Source organism: Lytechinus pictus, chromosome 5 (assembly GCF_037042905.1).
Source record: "Lytechinus pictus isolate F3 Inbred chromosome 5, Lp3.0, whole genome shotgun sequence".
In the NCBI taxonomy this organism is placed as follows: domain Eukaryota; kingdom Metazoa; phylum Echinodermata; class Echinoidea; order Temnopleuroida; family Toxopneustidae; genus Lytechinus; species Lytechinus pictus.
The window spans coordinates 2,395,583-2,420,340 of NC_087249.1; the positions used below are offsets into that span (position 1 = coordinate 2,395,583).

General features: G+C 37.3%; 2 protein-coding genes across 3 annotated transcripts; one reads left to right on the plus strand and one right to left on the minus strand.

Annotated features, from left to right (window-relative positions):
• Positions 1-263: 263 nt before the first annotated feature.
• LOC129260607 (5-hydroxytryptamine receptor 1D-like) lies at positions 264-3,593 on the minus strand. The gene has a single exon (XM_054898570.2). It carries the CDS (start codon positions 3,586-3,588, stop codon positions 2,188-2,190), a length of 1,401 nt encoding a protein of 466 aa, XP_054754545.2. The 5' UTR covers positions 3,589-3,593; the 3' UTR covers positions 264-2,187.
• A 9,809-nt stretch (positions 3,594-13,402) lies between these two features.
• Positions 13,403-23,572, plus strand: LOC129262586 (E3 ubiquitin-protein ligase TRIM56-like). 2 transcript variants are annotated; one of them, XM_064099609.1, is made up of 3 exons: positions 13,403-13,729; positions 16,988-18,927; positions 19,136-23,572. In XM_064099609.1, the coding sequence occupies exons 2-3, from the start codon at positions 17,063-17,065 to the stop codon at positions 19,293-19,295; spliced, it is 2,025 nt and encodes a 674-aa protein (XP_063955679.1). In that variant the 5' UTR covers positions 13,403-13,729; positions 16,988-17,062; the 3' UTR covers positions 19,296-23,572. The 2 variants fall into 2 exon arrangements, with proteins under 2 accessions (XP_063955679.1, XP_063955680.1); XM_064099610.1 differs by having other exon boundaries at positions 17,022-18,927.
• Positions 23,573-24,758: the final 1,186 nt, after the last annotated feature.

Genomic DNA, 24,758 nt, shown 5'->3' on the forward strand with positions numbered 1-24,758 from the left:
TCTTTTGACACACTTCAAATACTGTTGTGTCACACAAGAGGTTCTTGCCTTAAATATGAAATAAGACTGAGTTTTATTGGTTGAGACAAGTGAAAACACAATTAAAAGGGCCACTACTCGAAAACCCCAACTCGTCTATCTCTCTCTCCATACCCCCCTCCTCTCTCTCCAGTCCCACTCTTTCTCTATCACCTTCCCCCTTTCTCCTGACTCCTTTTATAAAATTTTATATTCCAACGAACTTCACAGCCTTCAATGTCAATAAAATAAAAGATTTGTTTGTCTTAAACGATATTTTTAAGAATGTGATTCATATTGGCTAAAAATGTTAAGAACAAACAAGAAAGCAACGAATACTAAACATTCAAATATGTTTTATTTTTGTTTTATGTTTTACAAAGGCAATTAATATTATTCAATTTAGGTAATGTTATAATAACAATGCTGAGAAAATCACACAAAATAAGGTAAAATACTAAAGGAGAAGAATTGATCTTAGTAATAAGGGAATAAGGGATTAAATCAAAGTACAATTCATTCACGATTTTTTGATCTCTTGAATACAAACCTAATCATGCCAATTATTCCGTTGAAACTGTGACGTTATTTTATGACACTGTGTGGTGGAGAACTGAGGTGGCAGCAAACATGAATGACTTTACTCGAATCATTGACTCGTTTCATGAAGGGGAGCGCGTTTTGTCATCGATCTACAAAATAGGTTTTAGATAGATAGATAGATAAATAGATTTCCATTTCAGAGCAATTACACAAAACTGCCACACTATGAAATTGGTTTCCAAAAATGAAGCGCCATGCACGTATTCATATTTCCCACGTAATTCCATTTTGTAATAGGCCACAAGTTTCAAATGGTTTGATAATATTGTAAATTCTCAGATTCACCGTGTCATAACTTTTTTTTTGGTCGACCTCGGCTCTCGTGTCTTTCTCTCTTATAAAGTGACATAATACTGTATGGACGTTGTGTCAAATTAGATATTACAACAAAAATCACTAAATAGACCTAAAAACTATAAAATGTTTGCCGCATAATGTGCTATTCTTTTTTTGCATATTGTGACAACTATAAGCAAAATACATCGGTGTATAGGTCCTAAGAAAAGTGTTGTAGTTTCACTCTCCAATATAGGAGTATTCCCGTTTCTTCCTCTCACTCCTATATTTCTTTAATATTTTATGGGGCTGCTTGTAGATCAGTTTGATCTCCATTTTATTATTTTATCAGTTGGAAAGAAACTGGTTATGTAAACACACTGCATGTTTGAAAATTAAGCAAACATTTTCATAACATTATGTACTTTAAGTTCACACTTGACGCTAGTGACCAGCAATTACGCCATTATGTATTTCTTGAAACATAAAGTTCACTTTAACAATTCAAGCAAGAAACAAAATTTAATTCAAGATAAATAAGAGGATATCGTCCCTTTTAATAATTCATCTTTCTGCTGAAATGACCGCAGAGCCGAATATTTATGAGCGTCAATCCACATTGCCCATCTTAACTCTGAATTATGAATTATTGAATTAAGAAAGCCCCATCCCCACTTGGAGTTAAATGCACACTTTCTTAATTGAAAAATGATGTCAGTGCGACAGAGGCAAAAAGCGTGGCGTCATGAAAAATTGATATCTCACCATCGAGATGAAATTAAGAAACAAGACTGGGAGAGCTGTTTTTATAAAACTGTTAGGGGGACACACACAACTTTACGATTGATTGTGGAACTGTTATTGTGCTAAATCTTTGTCCAGACATTATGGGTTTTTTTTTTATAGTCCAATAGTAGGCCTACAATTTTGACAAATCTTAACCGAAGCAATGATATTAACAATAACATTTTGTTCTACGAGTACGAGGGTTGGACTTCATCTTCAGCCGATAGGAATTTTTAAAAGAGAGAGAGAGGATGTGAGTTAGCATCCTGAATGGCTCCTGCAGTCGTGCACAAAGTTATGTGTAACGAAGGATCAGCAATGTCCAAAGCCGTCCGGTTCATTAGAATGAGGTTTTTTTCAATTCTTATCCATGTAAACAGTAATTGAAGGTGGTCAGTCGAAGGAAGCAGTGGATTTTAGAATAAATCAAACACATGGTATAAGGCATGTGGATATACGCTCCATGATTCACATGTAATATATTCATTAGTTGGTGTTTTTTTCTTATTGGCACGGAACATCAAGGAGAATTTTTCTAAACGCGTGTCTGAAGTCGAGATTGAATATGGTATAGATTAGAGGATTGAGAATAGAATTACACCAACCTAACCACGTGAGTACTTGAAACGTAAGGTTTGTCACGTGACACCATTCGCACATTCCAATGATGACGTAAACAATGAAAAACGGAAGCCAACAACATATGAAGACGCCGATGACCACAGCGAGCACGGCAGCGGCACGTCGTTCCCGAGTCACTGAAATACGGTGTATCTTCGGCCTGGGGTAGTTGAATGAAAATGGTGTCAACGATCTACGGGGCGAACGCGGAACTTCGTTGATGTCAGAATTTTCGGTGCCTGAAATACCGTCTTCGGGAGAAAACGACGGTTCAGGTACGCTGAGGTTGAATGATGTCTTTTTGGAGGTACTTATTGATGTGACTGACGCATCGGGAATTCGAAGATTATTCGGGGAGAGTCCATTGTTTGATGAAGACGCTACGTTGGGAAGTTGTAGTTCAAGGTTTTCTCTGACAGATTTCATTTGATTTTTGTTTTCATCTGGGGACGTACAGAGGGGTTGGGTATGGCCATTACCCTGTGTTTCCGAGCTGCTAGACTTTTGCTGTTTCTCCACGCAAGGTTCTGATGGCCTTCTCATGTGCAATGTAGAGATAGCAGCCCTAATTGCCTTCTTCCGTAGATGGCGTCGTGCAGCCAGAAAGATCTTGATGTATACCGCGACTACAATCAAACAAGGGATATAGAACGTCACCGATGAAGAGACGACTGCTATGGCTGGTTTAGGTGCGACTTGACACGAGTAGTCAGCACTATCCGCAAAGTTATCCATGAGCAAGAGGAACATGACACTGAGTAGAATAGAGAGACACCATGCCGAAGCTATGGCTACCGTCGCCATGAAGGGTGTCCGTCTGTTCACATACCACACGGGATTGGTGATGGCCATACAACGGTCCAGAGCAATCACACACATGTTCCAGATAGATGCTGTGCAGAGTAGCACGTCCAGTGCTACCCATATGTTGCAGATGACCGGACCGAGATGCCATTGCTTGTCGTTGGTCAGTTCCTGATACGCTGCAAAGGGCATGATGATCCCACAAACACCAAGGTCACAGACCGCCAGAGATACGATAAAAGTATTGGCGACGCATCGTAGCTTCTGGTAGCGGAACACTGCTCGACACACCAGCCCATTTCCGAATAGTCCACAGATGATCACGACAGGTAAAAGTGACAATGCTGCTATTTTCGTTGGCAGGGAAGCTCCTTGCTCGACGACTGTGCCTTCTGCTGTTCCCTTGACACTCATGTTAAGGTGTAGGAGTATATTGTCATTGGCGTAACCCGACTCCGGTAGCTGTGTAGTCCATTGCATTTCAACAAACTGCATGGAAGACAAATACAATGAAAAAGGAATATTGTTAAAGTTCGAACTAATTTGTAATCCATTAATTATTATTACTCAATTACCAAATTAGCAGAGTGACATGTAAACTTGTCAATTTTGATTACAAACGACATTATTACAATCAGCAACCCGTTTCTCTCGACAAATAATCTTAGCCGCTCTGTTTTTTTCTTTCTTCTTTCCTGTCCTATCTAATGCCATATATATTTTTTATGATTATGTTTGTCTTATGTTTTATGTATTATGCTTATGAATGTTATTTTGGGCCATCCAAGCAAGCCTGATGGCTTCCATTTGGTCCACCACTATTTTAAATTGTATTTGTATATTACTTTGCATATATTTTAATTTTGTGGAAATAAATAAAATGACATTAAAAATCATTTATACATTCATATTTTGATAATTAGGGACTATTTTATTTTAAGCAAAGGAAAATTTGAATTTTCGACGTGTCTTGGTACAACTTGCAATATTCTGCTACCATGGTCAATGCATGTAGAAGGTTTGGAAGAAACAATTCCAAAATTAAGAAAATAGAATTCCTTATCCGAAGTTTCACAGAATCTGACATCGGCAATGTACTGCGAGTGATATTCTTTAAACATATCTTCTTCCATGTTTTCTTCAGTAGAAACCGACGGGTCACGAAAAGACCGATATCCATTCTGGCTCATTTTACCAACAAACGTCAACGTTAAACTCTAATTGTATTTGCTACCAACTTCTTTTATCTCGTGCTGAGATTGAAAAGAGTGCATTAATGGAAATCTTGAAACGAAATGTGTTTATGAAGAATGCACTGCATGAAGTGTACACATAGGAATTCATGAATTAACAACTATATCCAGTACTCTGTGATTCTAACAACAACTCATTTTGGATAACCTTGGGCATGTTGCACATGATAAGAACGTGTTGACAAAACTCTTCCAAAAAGAACATCGCTGCTCTATCGTTACTCCGTTCACGACGGGAATGGATATTGTCACGTAGTGCGTCACAAAAACATCCTCCTTTTTGTGACACCAAGCATACCAAGAGGACATTGTTTAGCCAGCATGGCTTTGACATCCAACTGTCTTTGGAAATCATTATGACAACCAGGAGCATATGAAGCTGATTGATTCCCGTGAAGACACCGAACATTGCACCCAATGATTGCTGCTGTTGATGTCTCCACTATAGGAGATGGGTCAGCGAACTGGGGTCGATAAAAGAGTTTGATAGAGGAAGAGGAGGGTAAAGGTAAAAGAAATTCAGAGATAAAAGAGGAGAGATAATGAATAGATGAATCGAGAAAGGGAGAGGCGGGGGAGGTAAACTAAAAAGTAATTCCATTCTTATTGAAGCCAATGTATATTGCAATAAAATGTTAAGAGGCATTGGGCATAATGAATAAAAAAATAACAATATTTTCAAGCGATTAAAAAGATCGAGAATGATATCACAGCAACTAAAAATAAATTAATAACAATTAAAAAAAAGAATATGCTATGTCTTCTGTCAACTAAAATGTCAAAGGCTCACAATTAGTACATATCCCAATAATAATAATAATGATAATAATAATAATGATAGTAATAATGATAATAATAATGATAATAATACTAATAATAATAATAATAATAAGAATAAGAATAAGAATAAGAATAAGAATAAGAATAAGAATAAGAATAAGAATAAGAATAAGAATAAGAATAAGAATAAGAATAAGAATAAGAATAAGAATAAGAATAAGAATAATAAAAAGGGAATGGAAGCCTGCATAACCAAGATCTCTCCTCACCTTCGGATGTACGACATTCAGAAGGCAGCTATCTTGGGTACAACCAGATTGATAAGAAAGACTCTCGGACATTAGTAGTGTAAAGTTCCTAATTGCACTTGAAATTACTTGGTGCTTTTTGTTAGAGCAAAGTTATTCAAGAAAAAATACGGACTTGATCCTGTTTAGAGGAATAATAATAATAATAATAATAATAATAAATAATAATGATTGCTAGTTTTTATATAGCGCTTTTCCCATGCTACAGCATATTATTACTCCGATGAATTATCGGATGGTCTAATACCACATGGTCTATGTTCAGTTCGTCTAACTTCACATAGTCTAAGCTCATTTCGTCTACAACCAGTTCGTCTAATATCCAATTCGTCTAATTCCCACTTCGTCTAATATCAAATTCGTCTAATTTCCATTTGGGCTAATAACCAGTTGGGCTAATTTCCACTTGGTCTAATATCCAATTCGTCTAATTCCCACTTGGTCTAATATCCAATTCGTCTAATTTCCATTTGGGCTAATAACCAGTTGGGCTAATTTCCACTTGGTCTAATATCCAATTCGTCTAATTCCCACTTGGTCTAATATCCAATTGGTCTAATGAGCAGTTGGGCTAAAATCATTTAGTCTAATTTTCAGTTGGTCTAACACCACTTGGTCTAATTTCCACTTTGGCTAATTTCCACTTGGTCTAATTATCACTTTGTCTAATTGCCACATGGTCTAATGACCGTTTGGTCTAATTTCCACTTGGTCTAATTTCCATTCAGTCTAATTTCAACTTGGTCTAATATCCAATTGGTCTAATGACCACTTGGTCTAATAGCAAAATGGTCTAATGACCAGTTGGGCTTATCGTCACTTGGTCTAATTTCCATTTGGTCTAATTCACACTTGGTCTAATGTCCACTTATTCTAATATAGCATCATTATTATTCATTTTATCTAGAATTAGCAAATATGGTACGTAATGGATAAATACCATGACATATCGCCAGGATCCGGAGGGGTAGAGCTGGTGGGCGCAAAACCTCACCGTGAAGGACTATCGATGACAAGATAGCTAGTCGCTCATCAAATTAATTATTCTAATAAAATAATTCTCATAATTAGGCCTGTATATCGATTATAAGATGATGATAAAAATTATATCATACTCATAATCATTACATCACCGCATGCACATTTACAGAACAATAAGTTGGAGACCTTGTAGCTTATAATGGTCGAATGGCGGGGTTTCATCAGAATAAAATTATTATGAAGAAAGGAACGAAAATATAATGTAATTGATTGCGTGGATACGTATCTGGTAAACATGTTTTTGCCCCTTTTTTATGCCTCTTTTAAATCATTGTTAAGCACCATTACGGACGATACTTGAACTTGATGCAGTTTTGGGGGATTCCAAAACTTACAAAGCCATCAGATCATGCAATTTTGTTATGAATATTTGTTTAGTTATTTCAATAGTAAGTTTGGAGGCAAATAACATACCAGTTAGATATAGTTTGATAACACTATACAGGTCTATTGGGTTAGCTGCGACAACATCACTGCGACCATCTTGGTAGCAGCCACATCATTCTGACGTGTAATAACATAGTATACATGTAGTCTACGCTTGCAGACCTTTATCAGTTATCACCACAGTAGTCATTCATCTTATATATCTTCTCATTCTGTTTTTGTTCTACTTCTTCGCCTCTTCCTTAAAATGGATTGGCAAGGTTCCCACCCCATCAGGGGAATCAGGGAAATCAGGGATTTTTTAAAACGTTTTTCCAGTCAGGGATTGCCTCAAATCCGGGGAAAATGCCTCAAATGAGGGCAAAATCAGGGAATTTTGATCGGCCCAAAAGTCGAAAGCATGATAGTCAGTGAGACTCTGTTATATTTCGTTGTATATTAAAACAACATTCATTGAATGACATGTTATGGTGTTTTTTTTTAGTGTAGCCTCTTCTACTACAATACAAGTATAGGCTTACTGGTACATTACTTATACATGCATAACTAAAACAATAATAATACATGTAATTCACTGCAACAACTTAGAAAACATGAGAAACTGGGAATGGGTTTAAATAATTATCAAGGAATTTTTAAACTTCATCAGAGATATCAAGGATTTTTGTTTTCTTGAAAAGTTGGGAACCATGATTTAAGCCAATAAATGAAAAATAAAAATATTTTTTCACCTCTATATTAGCATTATTTTACAGAAAAATAGCAAAGTTTGTTGTTTTCACCAAAACCTTCAAAAATCCCCTGAAACAGACAAAAAAATCCCCAAAGTTTGTTTAATCCCCAAATAATTTTTTTCGTCCCCACAGGCTTTCGAAAATCCCCATATTTTCAAAATTCAGTTGGGGACGAAATATACGTCACTCTAACTGAACTCCAATATCGAGGGGCGCGCGTGTGAAGATTCGAAGCCGGCGCGCGGAAAGTAACTTTAAAAATTTCACCAGAAAATTGAAAAGAAGTCTCCATGCAGACTTTACAAATTAGACCAAATGGCATGTAGACGAAATGAATGTTAGACTATCTGGAAATTAGACCAAGTGGAAATTAGCCGAAGTGGAAATTAGACCAAGTGGAAATTAGCCGAAATGGAAATTAGACCAACTGCACATTAGACTAACTGCACATTAGACTAAATAAATAATAGACCAAGTGAGGATTAGACCAACTGGTATTAGACCAACTAGTATTAGACCAACCGACTATTAGACGAACTGGTATTAGACCAAATGCAATTAGACCAAGTGACAATAAAATACATTAGACGAAATGGCAATTAGACCAAATGAAAATTAGACCAAGAGACGATTAGCCCAACTGGGCATTATACCAATTGGCTATTAGACCAAGTGGCCATTAGACTAAGTGGATATTAGACCAAGTGGTCATTAGACTAATTGGCTATTAGACCAAGTGGTCATTAGACCAAAAGAGAATTGGAATAAGTGGGTTTAGCCCGAATGTTGTTAGCCCATCTGATGATTAGACCAAGTGATAATAGACCATCCGTCAGTAAACCATTACTCCGTCATTAGATTCATTTCAATCCCGCAAGAAAAATGCAATTTCCACTCCCTGGGGAGCATTCCTTGTATTCATCGCAGCCCGGCTTATAATGACGCTGGCAAATTCAAACATACAATAACTTTCGCATCCTACCGGGTAGCCATTTAGCACCTGAGTCGAGAGTGACAAAGTGTAGATAAACGCCTTGCCAAAGACGTTGGACCGCGGTGGGATTCGAACACACGATTTTCTGTTTTCAAGGCGAGAGTCAGAACCATTACACCACGGCTCTTCCAATAGAATAAGTACCTTTTCGAATTTTACGGAAGGTGATATTAAAATAATATATTTTTTAAGCAGGAAAAATATTATTATTGACAAGGGTAGTGTCATGCGTGTCATGGATCAAGCAGTACAGTGGCGTAACAGGCGGGGGGCAAGCTGCCCTCCCTGGCGGATTTCACCGGGAAAATAAAAAAACGGGAAAAAGAAAAAAGGGAGAAAGAGAGAAAAGGAAAGAAAGAAAGAAAGAAAGAAAGAGAGAGAGAGAGAGAGAGAGAAAGAAAAAGAGGAAAGGGGAAAAATTGAAAGGGAAAAGGAAAACATGAAAAGAAAGGGAAAGAAAGAAAGAACATAAATAGGGAAAACGGAAGGAAAGAAGAACATGTGAGGAAATATAAAATATCATGAGAATACATTAGCGTCATTAGCAAGAGAGGGATATGAAATCAAAAGATAATATCTCAATGGCACAGGCAAGAATGGCGGGAAAATGGGAGAAAGAGGCAAACAGAAACGCGAAATGAAGGTAGAGACAAAGCCTAAATTGAAAAATTAGAATATGAAGAAAAGGGACAAGAACACGACCGGGCTGCCGAGGATTGAAAAATATAAAGACCGGGAAAAAGGTGGATGGCGTATATTATAAGCTTGCTTAATTTTATGCAATAATTGTCGCAATCAGGACAAAAAAAATCCTTACCCAAGAGTTAGCCAGGGGCTAGCTATATTCCCCTATATTATGTTCTAACCTAAGTAAAGATTTACGCTGAAAAAAAATTACCGTAAAAAGCCTCTTAATATTTACTTTGGCTAAATTTCCAAAGCTACTATCACAATAATTAGAATTTAATTTAACAGTCATTTTAAAAGGCCAAATTTTTCTGGCTCGCTTCGCTCGCTGGCGACTGTTACAAATTTTTCCACATTTGCTATGTTGTGCTGCCTCAAAATATTTCGTTTATTATCCGAAACTGGGTTGAAGTTAATATGTGTTGTGTATGTACCCGCGATTTGATAAAAAGTTGCCATCTGCAATATTTAAAAATATCACGAGGTTCCGGGTGCTCCGCCCCAGACCAGTGGCGGCACCAAGGGGGGAGGGGGTACGGGGGAGTGAGCCCCCCCCCCCGAAATTTTGACAATTAAAAAAAGTATAGTAAATGTTGTCATACGCATCCTACTAAAGCTGCACAGTGTTTCAAAACAGCTTTTTCGATTTTAAATTGCGAACATTTTCTTATCCCTTCACTGTTAGCTCCCAACAATTTTTGTCACTAACATAAATCTTTCAGGTCATTGTATAAAATTAAAAATGTCGCTCGCGCTACGCGCTGGCAGTAACTATTGACTGAGATAAATAAATTATATGTTCACATGGTGCTTAAGAATCCAATCTTCAAGTCAATATGCTTCTCGCGATTAGAGTTTTCATTATTCGTTTTAGCGAGATACACATCCTGCGTATTCATAATTTTCATACTTGAAAATTTTTTAGCTCGCGCTACGCGCTCGCATCAATTGTATTAGATAGCCATCCAGTTCATGATTACAAAAAGTGCTTAGAACGTCCAGTCATCATCTCAGGATATCAAAAATGTTCAGCTCGCGCTTCGCGCTTGCATTATTTATTTGGTGAGATATCATATTCATGACCCAATGCGAACAGCTAGTTCTTAACAGGTCCCTTTTCAAGTCAGTAGGGTCTTCATTTAAAAAAATAGCTCGCGCTTCTCGCTCGATTTTGAGAAATAGGCAAAATATTTGTGTGTTGCTTCCAAATGTTTTTTTGCCTAGCTCTCCTTAGGTTAAAAATGCTGGTGCCACCACTGCTCGGGACTTATATTAATCAACTTTTTGCTGGGTGCACCATGCTGTGCCTCCTGTGTGCCCTCCTCTTTTTTGTACTAATCCTAATCACGCATTGAGCTTCGCCCTAATGCTTGGGACACAATCATAAAATAACATCCTGTTCATACCATGATATGACCGGGAAAATGTTGGCTCCTGCCCCCCCCCCCCCCCCCCTGGCCACCGACCCCTGTTTACAAGGCGAGAGTCAGAACCATTACATCACGGCTCTTCCAATAGAATAAGTACCTTCTGGAATTTTACGGAAGGTGATATTAAAATAATATATTTTAAAGCAGGAAAATATATTATTATTGACAAGGGTAGTAGTGTCATGCATGTCATGGATCAAGATTATATTTATTCACAGATCGCGCCGTGAAACATGAACAGAAATTACTACATTGAGAGAGAGAGAGAGAGAGAGAGAGAGTGAGGGGGGATAGATTTGCTTGAGAAATCTTGGTGGGGAGGGAAAATGGGGCCAACCTTTTTTTTCTTAAAAGAGAAGAAAAAGGTAATTAATCCAATCCCACCTACTTGAACAGGAAGGGGGAGGGAGGGGAGTATCTGTTTTTATTGTCTTAAGAAAATACATTTTCCATCCAGCCCCCCCCCCTTCCGATTCGCCACCTGCGTGACTGGTAAGATCAAAGGTTTATTTCTAATTGGTCTATCGTCTACTATCATTTAGTCTACCATCAGTTCGCCCACTATCCACATGGTCTAATTGCCATTTCGTCCACTCACCATTTCGTCTAATAACCAGTTGGTCCAATAGCCATTTACATGTAGTCCATGTACCATTTGATCTAATAATTGTACTAAGTGTTAATTGTGCAAAATGAATGAATATGAAGGAGGTATTAGACCTTCTGGTTATGAGACGAAATGGTCATAAACAAAATGGTGATTAGACGAAGTGATGATTGGACCAAATGATTATTGGACCAAATAGTTGTAGACGAAATGTTGATGGACGAAATGTTGATGGACGGAATGGCATTAGACTGAATGAAAGTAGACCATGTGGTGAGTGGTCGAGTTTGGAGTGGACGAATTGGCAATTTACCAGATCTACCACGACAACCACACGGTTGCCGCAATTACTGTAATTGAATCAGCAGATGGGGGATTGCAAACATTATTGTGCGTGAATGTTATAAGTCTGCCTCTTGTAACAGAAAAAAGTTATCATTAAAAATGGTTGATGAATTGCAACTTTGCAATTGTATCTAACTTGCAATAAACCCTCTTCTCTATGTGTGTGCTGTGGACATGGTGGAATACCCTGAAAATTTGTAAATTTTTCAATCATTGGCGGAGTTCTTCAGAGTCATTTGAGTAGACGGTACATGAAATACTAAATACCGAAGATTGTCAGGGAAGGGGGGGGGGGGGTTAAGTGGGTAAGATGGAGGGAGCTAAGCATGGCCCTGAGAAGCGGGGGCGGTGCGTGTATCATTCTTCAATAGGCAGCACCCCCTGGAATTCTGAAAAGTGTGACAAAATGGAGAAATATAACCCAAATCACCTAAATTTTGTACAGAAACCCTTTTTTGACGAAACAATGACTTGCATTTTGGAGTGAATCCCCCTTTTTTTCCCTTCTTGTCAAATTTCTCGGGACGAAATAGCCTTAATTTTGAAGTGAACCTTTTTCTTTTTTCTTTTCAAATTTATATCAGCACCCCCTGTCAAGAAATCGTTCCCGGGGCCCTGGAGCCACGGTCGTCAAGTTACATCTAACTGGTTAGGAAATGGTACCAAAATAAAATTATCATTGCGCCTTCAAAACAACCTTCAAAAACCAGTACTTTGTATTGGTTATTATACTCCCATTGATTAGGCATATTGTGTTCATACTCGTTGATACTTTATTTCACAATTAAAAAGATTGGAAATATACGATATTCATACTTATCAAAATGATATTATAATATTCTCCATCAACACTATATACACGACATCCATCTGACTTTCATTTAACAAGTCCAAAACAAATAATTACTCACACAACAATATGACGTCATGCAAGGCCTTGATGTTTAGGACAATTATTTACCTAATGATATTGAACAAGCCGCCGCTTGTGAGCTGCATTTCCACATTCATGACATTGCTCACACACTTATTTTCAATCTCGCCTTTTTTTCTTTCTCTCCATTTCTAAGTAATATAACTGGCATCACATAAAGAACCATAAATATTTGTATGGCTTTCATGTAGCCCCCCTCCCTTCATTGAAGCATTTTTGCCGATGATTTTTTTTTTTTTTTTTGCCTGAGGACGCGCTATCTGATTGTGATTGATCTGATCATTAAATCCACCCCTTTAGAAAGACGTAAGGCGTCATACAGTAGCTACTTAATCGGCTTAAAACGCCATAACTCGTGTTATCATTGAAGCCAATACGTGACACTGCAATATGTTGTTAATATAAATGTATATTATATATTGTTATTATTATGGAAACATCATATTTGTAATAATTATAATTATAATACATATGACACATTATTTTGTATGTTTCTTTTTTGTCACTATCGTAAATTGTATTCATTCGCCCCTTAATTACTCGCTTACTGTATTCATTATCTTTTGAAATCGCTTGTTTGCGTCAATAATATCAATAATGTCAAAATTAAATTCCAAAGAAAGAAAAGCTCATAGACCATCAGTGCAAAAAGTTTGCACGCAGTATGCTATATTGCGCAATGTGAACAGGGCCAGGGGAATTCCCTCGCCATGGCTCTCTCTCTCTTTCTCTCTCCCCCTCTCTCTCTCTCTCTCCTGTTCTTCGCGCGCGCGTGCACGTGATATAATAGTAGTTGTGTGTCATGTTTAGGTTGTGAAAACGTATTCAGTGTATTCTTGTATGAGCCTGGCGGGGTAGAGGATCCTTCGTAACCACCTCGCCATTGTGATATGAATGGGTGTACTTTTTACCAGTTACCACAGTAACTTACTCCCACGATATTCCATAGGTAAACATTATAACAGAGGTCTTCCGAAAAGTTCCCTGCACTGCAAAGCGAAGCATTCTCCATGCATGTTTAGTTTAGTTGCTGTTTGAGCTTCGATGTGAAACAACGCATAGCGGATCGGACCAGGCCTAAAGTACAGTCAGAGCCCGGAGTCAGAACTTGCACAACAGAGGTAAACCGACATTTTATTGATGGGTAGTACTCGATGTCATTTTACTATGCAACCATTGCTAATCAATGTTTATTAATCGGACCATGCACCTACTACTCTGTAGGTCCATGATCTGATATGAAGGTAACGTTGGCTTTTATACATGGACATGGCTCTAAACGGACTGTTGTCTCTTGATAGCCCGTTGATAGCCGCATTTTTTGATTAGTGAGTTGCGTATGATAATCATGATTACAATGACTACAAAAAGTGCTTCACGTGTTTAGATGTAATTCTAACAAAATCAGCAAGCGCTTGCCACTCGCATTATATGACTATTGTGAGATATGTATACTCTAAATGGATCCCTAAAAAATAGTCCTTAAAATGTCATTGTTTAGGGTCAATGTATACAAAAATTTCAGCTCGCGCTTCAAATGTTCAAATTCAAATTCAATTCGGTTTTATTAAAATATACTGATCAAAAAGCCCGAATACTAATAATGTGAGCTCACAATCAAAAGCATAAAATGTGACGGATAAAATATGTATATAACATGCAGTGATCATAATAAAACCAATTACAAAGAAAATATGTTCTAAAATACATTAACATTAAAACAAAGTGAAATTAAATTATGAAACAAATCGGATTAAGGACAGAAAAACCGAAATGGCATGTATGTTGCAAAGTTAAAGTCAATATTGCATGGTTACACTATTAGTCACAACTCTCCGACCAACCACCACCCGCCAAAACCAGAGAGCAATATATTCGGTCCACCGAATCTCGCATCGTTTGTTTAGCGAGACATACGTATCATGATTTCAAAAAAATTATAATATTAAATGTCCCTTTTTAGGTCTGAATATCAAATTTTCAGTTCGCGCTTCGCGCTCGCATTATTTGATCAGTGACATACATATCCGTTTAATGGCACAGTCCTTAAAATGTCTCTATTAGATCAGTATACCAATTGAGCGCGCTTCGCGCGCCCACTAAGTGACTCAATTTTTTTTGCTGGTGCCCTCCCCCATGCTGTGACCCACGGTACGCCACTGCACTCGTCAATGGAAGTGCCCCCCACCCGGGGTATATGAGTATTTCTTAAAGCAGGAAGCGCGTCAGAACCATCAAACATGTACAATTGTCTTGTCGTGGGGTCTATTGTATAGGTTCACTCCATGAGGGAATTCATGCATATGTTGCCTTGACGTGTTTGATCGTTAGAATTGAATTTATTGGCAGTTTACCAATGACGGAATGGGGAAAAACCCATATCATTCGTATAGGCGTTCATATACATCGTCAATTCGCTGCGACATATGGCGAATGAGGAGGACGGGGGGGGGGGGGGCGATGTAGTACTGTTCAGCGAAATTAGACTATTATTAGGAATACATTATTCATATACCACATGCATGACAGTGAAAATGTACTCAGTGGGGAGGGGAGTAGTCTTGTGTATGTCTACCTATCTACACGCAATGATTAGAAAGTGCTATATAAAGCGCATGTTTTGAGATTGCTAAAACGCAAGTAGACCTAGATCAAGCTACATTTATCTGATTGCTATAATATATTATAGCAATCAGATTGCATTTACAGTCTCGGTGCAGGGATAACAAACATCATTCTGCTTGGTCATCAAAATTTTATTTCAGGAACTTGTTATAATTTCGTTTAAATCTCCTTTGAGGAAATATATTGGCAGTGTAGAAGCCCTCCCCCCAATTTCCCCGGGAAAAGACCCCACCATTAACCGTGCTTGTCACAAGATCTAGACACAAGGCATTGTCATTTTAGGTGGGAGATTGTAGGCCCATGGTATGTGACCTCCTTTACTGCAACGTGGGTGCAGTTGTTACTTTATAGATAACGATTGTACTTCGGAAATCGTGCGAAATATTTCCTATTCATGGGATGTGAACAAACATGGACTACCGAGAAATTTTATTCATGTCGAGTCGGAAATAGATGATATTCCATACAGCTGTGTTTTTTCTCCTTTATCATGTTTATATTGGCAATGACTGCATGAAACTATCAATTGGGAGTTTACTTCCTTAACCATTCTGCGTTGGCTCTTTCCACAAAAAAACACAGAAATCAATATATAGGCCTACACACATAAAGACGACCAGTCTTTGCCCTCCCATTTACCATTTAAAATCTCCGCTCACAAAATGCCATCAGTATTACGAGCTGTTATTCGTTAGAGTTTAATACTAAAGCACACATTCTGCTTGTATAAATATTGGACTACTCGTTGTTTGAAATTCCTGTATGTTTATAAACTAATCTTACGCAACTTCCTGAACTTAAAGGGATGGTCCGAGCTGAAAATATTTATATCTAAATAAATAGAGTAAAATTCACAGAGCAAAATGTTGAAAATCTCATCAAAATTTGATAACAAATAACGAAGTTATTGAATTTTAAAGTTTATCAACATTTTGTGAAAACATTATATGCACATCGTCATGAATATTCATTAGGTGGGCTGATGATGTCACATCCCCACTCCCCTTTTTCTTATGTTATTACAAGTCATGAAATAATAAATGTTCCTTTTTTCTCACATGTGTAAGTGATGTGTATCCACTATGATGAAATAAGTTGCAATAAATAACTAATGCACTTAATCAGTTGTCAATCCAATTGTTTTAGTTTTTGGTAGAAAATTTTTGAATAAACCTAATTTTAACATAATAAAATACCAAAGAACAAGTGGGGAAATGACATCATCAGCCTACCTAATGGATATTCATAAAAAAAGACATGCCTAGAATTGTTTCACCGGAATAATGCAAATCTTTAAAATTCAATAGCTTCGTTGTTTGTTATCAGATTTTGATCACATTTTCAGCATTTTGCTTTGTGAAATTTACTCTATTTTTATTATGAGATATAAATATCTCCAGCATGGACCATCCCTTTAATTGATCCGTGAGTTGACCAATATTTGGGCAGCGCTATATATATACTGAAGGGCGGATAGCGACCGCACTCCCATTATTTTCAAGTAGTGAGGGAAAATTGGAGAGAAATGAAAGGAAATGAAAAAAGGAGATCGCTTTTGAATATTACATTTTTATTGTGTCTTCACCCCCCCCCCAGAATAAATTTGTGGGTATGCCATGACAAGACTCTTTACAAAAATACATGTTACAGCGAGAAAAAAAAACTCCGGGGGAAGATGGCGAAGGCAATGAATGGTGGGGAAAACCCGGAAGATGCAATATTGTTTCCTTTGTTTTGTGTTGTTTATCTTACAGATTGGTGTGCTATCCCGTTATTCTTAATGTGCAGGGCTGTCGTTGGCAACATTCCGGTTCAGCAACAGTGAGGCAATGGCCGATTCAAAGCTCATAACTGCGATTGGTGAGGAACTAGAATGCCCTGTGTGTGCCGAATACTTCACAGATGCATGCTTCTTATCCTGCATGCATTCATTCTGTAGATCATGTCTTGTCAAGTGCGACAAGACATATGGACGCGGCGGCAAGGCTTCAATGAATTGTCCACTGTGTAGGAAAGTGACGTCACTGGGAAAGAATGGTGTAGGTGGACTGTCGACAGACTACACCAGCAACAAACTGGTAGCGCGCCTCAAGGAAAGCATCAAAGAACGTGAAGCTGGATACTCCAAGAAGGATGCCATGACATGCCAGAACTGTCGGGATGGATTCGTCGTTTCATACTGTCTATCCTGCTGTCACTTCATATGTGCCAACTGCCATTCGATTCATTCAAAAATGATTGCTATGAAAATGCATGAAGTAATTCCTCTCAAGGATCTACGCAAAGGCAATGTGACGGTGTTGCGTACAGAGAACCCTCAGTTCTGCAGCGTACATCGGTTGGACACCATTTGCTTTTGCTACACTTGTCAACGCTACCAATGTGAGATTTGCTGTATGTTGGATCGGAATCGCGAAGGACATAGCTGCACAGAGCCTAGTCACAATCACGATTCAGAGTCGATCGTCAAGAAGAAGAAAGCAATTATTGAGAAGGTGGTGGAAAGATTATCTAAAAAAAGGAGTTCACTTGAAGAGCAGCAAGGGGAAGTGAAGCGAATGAGGGCCAGCATCAAAAGACATTACGGCGCAATGAAGGACCAGCTGAAGAGTACCCTAGACTTGAGGATTCGAACAGTTACGAGGGTCATGACTGAAAAGCATGATGACCTTGTGAAGGTAATAGAAGACGATCAACAAGTCATGCTTGCCAAAATAGCATCAGTGGATGAAAGCTTGGGGCATACGGAGTCTAGGACCTTGGAAGCCAAGTCGATTGGAGACAATGCACTCAAAGACGGACAACATGCTGAAATAGCTGCAGTAAATGACTACCTCAAGAGTGTCGTTTCTAGTTTAGAAGAGGACAAAACACCTGAAAATTCTCTGAAACAAATCAAGCAATATGCTGACAAGGTCAAGCTTAACCCCGTCCCTGCTGATGAAAATGTCGAATCTCTTGCTTCCCTTGGTGAAATTTTCCGCCCTCATGTTTGGGAAGATATTGAGGTGTCTGGGGTGTTTCTTGAAGACAACCTTAAAGCTATGTGCTATAATGCTTCACTTGAGTCCTTCGTTGCTTTCTCAAAAGACTCACTGAGTACTATCTCCCTTGATGGAGAAGCAAGCCACGTTTTCACGTTCGAATACGGACTTTCTGTGCAGGATATAGCCTTCAGTAAAGATGGAACTACTAGCTACGTACTGTTTGATGACAATCGTGTAAGGTTGTTCAAAAACCAGTCATGGGGCAAGTATTCTGGTGTGATAGAAGTGCCTCAAAAAGGCAGAGAGTGCACCCTGTCGTCTTTGTCCATCAATGAGAATGGCGTTGTGGTAGTAGGGGACCAAGCTGCACGGACAATTGTCGGGTGCTCTCGGGCTGTTTTCAGCAGGATGACAGACATCTCCCCGATCAAAATGACCTTCACCAGTAATGGGGAGCTTGCAGTTGTGTGCCGTAACATAGGAAAGATTGATGATAACAGCTCTAGCCGATGGAATGAAGCAGGTGTGTCTGTGAAGATATTTGGTATGAATGACCGGAAGGAGAATGTTCTCGAACAGAACAACTGGCAGGCTGCGGCTGTTGCGTCTAGGGCAGAGTATGATAACAAGGGTGGACGGTTCTTTGCCTTGGGGATATACTTAATGGGTGATGGACGTCAACTTGCATCTTTGGCTGAATACGACGGGTGAGTTTTTTACTTAAATTACATCGTTACGGATGTAAAAGCATTTGAATAAATGATACATTTATACTAACAGAATCCACAAGCTACTGACATTTTTTTTACTTGTTTGAGTAATTACTTGTGATTCCTAAATGTTTACATTGATTAACCTAAAAAATATCTTATACTATTACGGTTAAAGACTACAGTAACTTTCTTCACTTTTCAGGTTTGGGACAAAGCACGATGTAGTCTTTGAGGACAAGGTGCTGCCGTCCAACCTAGCTGTTGCTCCCCTTCTAGCTGCGGACGATGAGGGTAAGACCATTGCTGTATACACTGGTTCTAACATGTGGATCTACAGAAAACGTGACTTCAGCTCCATCTAGGTCTGGTAATACTAACCCATCATGGATGCAATATGCGGTCCTCGTGTTTTGAGATTTTTCATGGATTCGATATAAATTCTAATGGAATTCTAGATCCTAATTGAATATCAAAGGATTATTTAAATCGTTCAAGATTTGAAAAATTCTGAAGGATTCACATATAAACCAGGTTTTAGATCCATTTAGTTTGAAGATTTATTTTCAAATCTGAAAAATTTAACTCATCATTTGAGATCTGAGAATTAATCTTCAGGATTCAATTAAAATCCTGAATTCGAGTGGTCATTAACAACGGTACATCTTAGATCTGTGCATGCAAATGTAGTCATACACTGTATCATCATTTATATAGTTTCGTAAGATCTTGCAATAGACTATGAAGTAGTATATGGATATCATGACTGGGTTTGAAATATCGGGGAATTCCATATTTCCCTTTTCTAAGAAAAGCTGCCTGAATGTATCGCGTGTGGACAATTGCGTGTTAGTACTAGGCAATATAAACAATAATGGCAACGAAATTACTCAACCACAAGTACATACCGTACAAAATCCAAAGTTGTAATATCAATAGGACCGCAAACAATATGTAATAATGATCATTGATTTTGTTTTTCACTGCTTTCAGTAATGTCGATATCAAAATGTTTTTTTTTTTATTATGTGTTTTTGTTATTACTGTTCATTAATGTAATCAAGATTTATCTACCATATTACCAGCTGCAGGTAGCAAAGACACTGCATTGATCCAAGGCAACATTCCCCCCCCCCCCCCCCATTTTGTAGAGTAGTATATAATGAAAACAACCAATTCAGCACTGGTCTATCTATCATCATTGCGTGACTGTGCTCTTTTTGAGTAGGAAAACCATGACCACGTAATGACGCATTCAGTAAGTTGGTATTCCCACAATCACTTTTTATTGAATTTATTTTAATACTGGTATTATTATCTGTATTATCTTTTATAGTCGCGTGTAAGTTAAGTACATGGAAAATCCTGGTAGAAAGGGAATTGTTGGGCAGGTCAGATTATTTGCTGGTTTTGTTAATATTTGAAAGCATTCTGACAACTAATCCCCCCCGGTAATTAGTTGGGATTGCGGTGCGAAATTTAATTGGAAACACTGCCTTTTACGAGTCAAAGACTCTTGTAATTGTAAATGTTAAATGCAAAAGAGCTTCTTTTAAAATGTTTAAAAGTTTAATCGGGTATCATCAATCTCTATCGTGCATAGAGACCTGTACATGTTATGCGTCTATTAAGAATTGTACTATTATTATTTATTATCATAACACATTATTGTCGGATCAACGAATATTGTTTTGAATTGAGCATATTCAGTGTGTTTATTTAATATCTCTATAGTGTGGTCCTCCTATATTCTGTCCTTTTAATGCAATGGAAAAAAAAAGAAATTGAAAAACACCCAAAAAGAAACTGAAACAAAATGTGAGGTGACTTAAAACAATGATAGACAAATGGAGTTGTTAGGAAAATACAAACTTTCCTTGTTGGATAATGGCATATTAACATCAAAATAGGGAGTCGACAATATAGGGTGTTAAGATGCTAACGATATATAGGCAATAATGTAGGCCTAATAAATGAATATATGGCATTGTCTTCAACACGGTATTCAGGTAATATAACAGGAGCCGCGGAACGGTTTTGAAAGGGGGGCTGAACATGCGAAATATCACAATCAGATGGTCATATTTACATTTTTGTACACGGTTCCGCGGCCCCTGTATAATTTGTTTAATGACGTGTAGCATTGAACTTAAAGGGATGGTCCAGGCTGCAAATAATCACAATAAATAAGAGGAAAATTAACAGAGCAAAATGCTGAAAATTTCATCAAAATCTGATAACAAATAGCAAAGTTATTGAATTTTATAGTTTAGCAATATATTGTGAAAACAGTTGTATGCACGTCGTCATGAATATTCATTAGATGGGCTGATGATGTCACATCCCCACTTTCCTTTTTCTTATGCTATTACATGAAATCATATTTGTTTCATTTTTTCATATATGTGTGAATAATGTGTCTCCTTTGTAATGAAATAAGTTGCAACAATGAATATCTAATGCACTAAATCAGTTATCAATCACATTAATTTTTTCAGCTCTTGGTAGAAAAAAATGGAATAAACCTAATTTCATATAATAAAATACAAAACAACAAGTGGGGATATGACATCATCAAGTTGCTCAATGAATATTCATGAAGACATGCCTAGAACTGTTTCACCGGAATAATGCAAATCTTTAAAATGCCATGACTTTGTTATTCCTACTTCGATTTTGATCAAATTTTCAGTGTTTTGTTAGTCTGATTTTTCGTTATCTGTTTGAATCATATTATTTTCATCCCTGAGCATCCCTTTAAGGGTATGAAAGAAATCGTTATCAACTTTATATCTTGGGCTGCTGATATTACTTGGCTTTGTTACATAAAATTTAGGGTACAATAGATTGTTTCAACTTTTTATATGTTATTTGTCATAAACATGTAACATTGTCAGTATTGTTTCAAGCATGGAAACCTTAATTGTGATAGCTTGCTGGGCACTATTACCATAGAAACCTAGCATGGGAATTGGGAACCTTGATTGTGATTGGCTACTTAATACTGTTGCCATGGTAATTGAAATAATTACGTAGTTAACCATATTTGTAATTGTAATCATTATGATACCGTGGTGGATTGGTAGTACTATCTCTATGCATACTGATACACGTACATGTAGTTACACTAAACAAATATTGGGTACAAGTACTCCATGAGGGTAATTATGGATCCAACCAACATTGGGCATTTCTTTGGGGAATTTTTATTTTTATGTCCAGTGTGATGAAAAGTTTGCCCATTCTAAAGTAGTTGCTGCTTATTTTTTAACCTTTCTGGACATATGCTTCCCGCATTGAGTAAAATACTGCCCCAAATTGATTGGACACATAATTACCCTCGTGGTGGTAAATATTTTACCCAATGTTTTTTTTTACAGTGTATAAGTATTGCAAAATTATGCATATTTTTTACCCCGTCTCTCGTAGTCGTATGTTTTCCTTTATTCTTACCATCTTTTTCTACTTTCAAATCATCACCTTTTTTCTCGTTTAACCGTTACGCCTTTTCTGGCATTAAATCATAGTTTCGTGATCCATAATTTTCTTTAAAAGATTGAGACTCTTTGACTTTTTTTGCGGTAAGAGTAGACCTATACATAAGAATGGCTTCACTTGCAAATATTGTTATGCAACAATCCCGGTTCTCTCACTTTTTCTCTCTCACACTCCCTGCCACCTCCTCTGTCCCCCTTTCCTTTCCTCTCTCCATAGACCTACTATTAGGTCTATGCTCTCTCTAACCCTCTCTCTGCTTCAATCTTTCCACATAATTTTGATGATCTGATAAATATGTATACAATTAGATTTCAAATTGTCTCTTGCTGATTTGACTCTTACCACAATTTCCTTATCATTGATTTTCAGACTCAGACATTTTGAGTGTTGAAAGTCAAAATAATTAAGGGAATACTGAAGTGTTTCATTCAACATGATCTTTGGAATATATTTTCGGTGTAGTACAACAATTGAACCGAAAATGATTTCAACTAGTGTATAATCTCACTAAAAGAAGAATAATATGTAAGCAGTTTCCTGGGAAAGTAGTGAATATATAAGTGTAGTAAATTTTGGCAGTTATGCAAAATAGAGTAAACAGAGCAGATGTGATACAAAGTCACTCATGGACGGCGGAAGGGGGTGGGGGTGACCGCCTTCTATTTTTTTATTCCGATTTCTTTTAAGGCAAAAAAGGAAAAACGAGAACAGAAGGAAAGGGGAATATCCAAGAAAGGGAGCTTCAAAATGAGAGGAATTGACCGCGTATCCCTATATCCCTATTCTTAAATTGAAAAATAAAATGAGGTCACCTTTAAGTTTCCCCCATTAGAATAGCATGGCGGTGCCCCTGGAGTAAATTGTTTATGCATGAATTTGTTCCTGTTTTGTGCTCGTGTTTCTTCAAACTAGATTTTATAACTTGGACTTTCATATTTGTTGAAGTGTACATGCATTAAGCGGAAGTCATAATTACCATTGTGATGATAGTTCAGAAACTAGAATTTGTATTAGCCAGTAAAGAAACGGACACCGCACGGTCGTTCGAAAAAAAGACGCTATTTGGTAACGTTTGTGTTTTGTTCAAGTTTTATCGTTAAGGGTAGTAAAGACCTACCCATAAACAATAAACGAAGATAAAATACATGTTTAAGTGTTTGCGTGGTATTTGTGAATTAGATTTTGATATATCCGTTTTTTATTGGTTGAATGAACACAAGGAATAAACTCTGATGAGTCATACATCCCACCTTCATTCATGAATTATGAATTTCGTATTTCACGCAACAACAATAATCATTTATATCACAGAACTTTTTCCTTTTAATCACATGTTTTGGCTTCTGTTCAGATATTCGGGAGCTTTAAAGGGATGGTCTGGGCTGAAAATATTTATATCATAATACATAGAGTAGAATTCACTGAGTAATATGCCGAATATTTCATCAAAATCGGATAACAAATAATAAAGTTATTGAAGTTTAAAGTTAAGCAATATTTTGTGAAAACAGTCGTCATGAATATCCATTAGGTGGGCCGATGATGTCACATCTCCACTTTCCGTTTTCTTATGTTATTACATAAAATCATAATTTTTTCATTATCTCATACTTGTTTGCATAATATGTCTCCCTTATAATGAAATAAGTTGCAGCAATAAATATCTAATGCACTAAATCAGTTGCCAATCCAATTTTTCTAGTTCTTGGAGGAAAACATATGAATAAACCTAATTTCATATAATAAAATACAAAAGAACAAGTGGAGATGCGACATCATCAGCCCACCTAATGAATGTTCATGACGACTGTTTTCACAAAATATTGCTAGATTTTAAAATTCAATAACTTTAACTTTGTTATTTGTTATCCGATTTTGATGAAATTTTCGGCATTTTGCTCAGTGAAATCTACTCTATTTATTAAGCTATACATACTTTCAGCCCGGATCATCCCTTTAAACGGATATTTACATGAGGTGAGTGTTCTCTCAAGTTTTCAAACAAAGTACACTAAAATGTAAACATCATCTACGTCATAAACGTGCTATCTTTTCCCTATCTTTTATGCTTGGTTAACGGGCTGAATGAGTTGAATGGGATACAACGATGGCTATTTTGACAGCACGATATAATATTTTATTGATACTAGTATATTGATCGTCCACTCACGTGATGGCGGGAAGGGGGTGCCATCACTTCCTCTCTGTTATTACCCCCTTTTAAAAAGCATTGCTCTTGCATTTTTTTATATTCATTACATTTCTTTAAATATATTTCTATTATCTTGTTATAGTCCCAGTGCGGATACGGGGGGGGGGGGGGGCTGGCC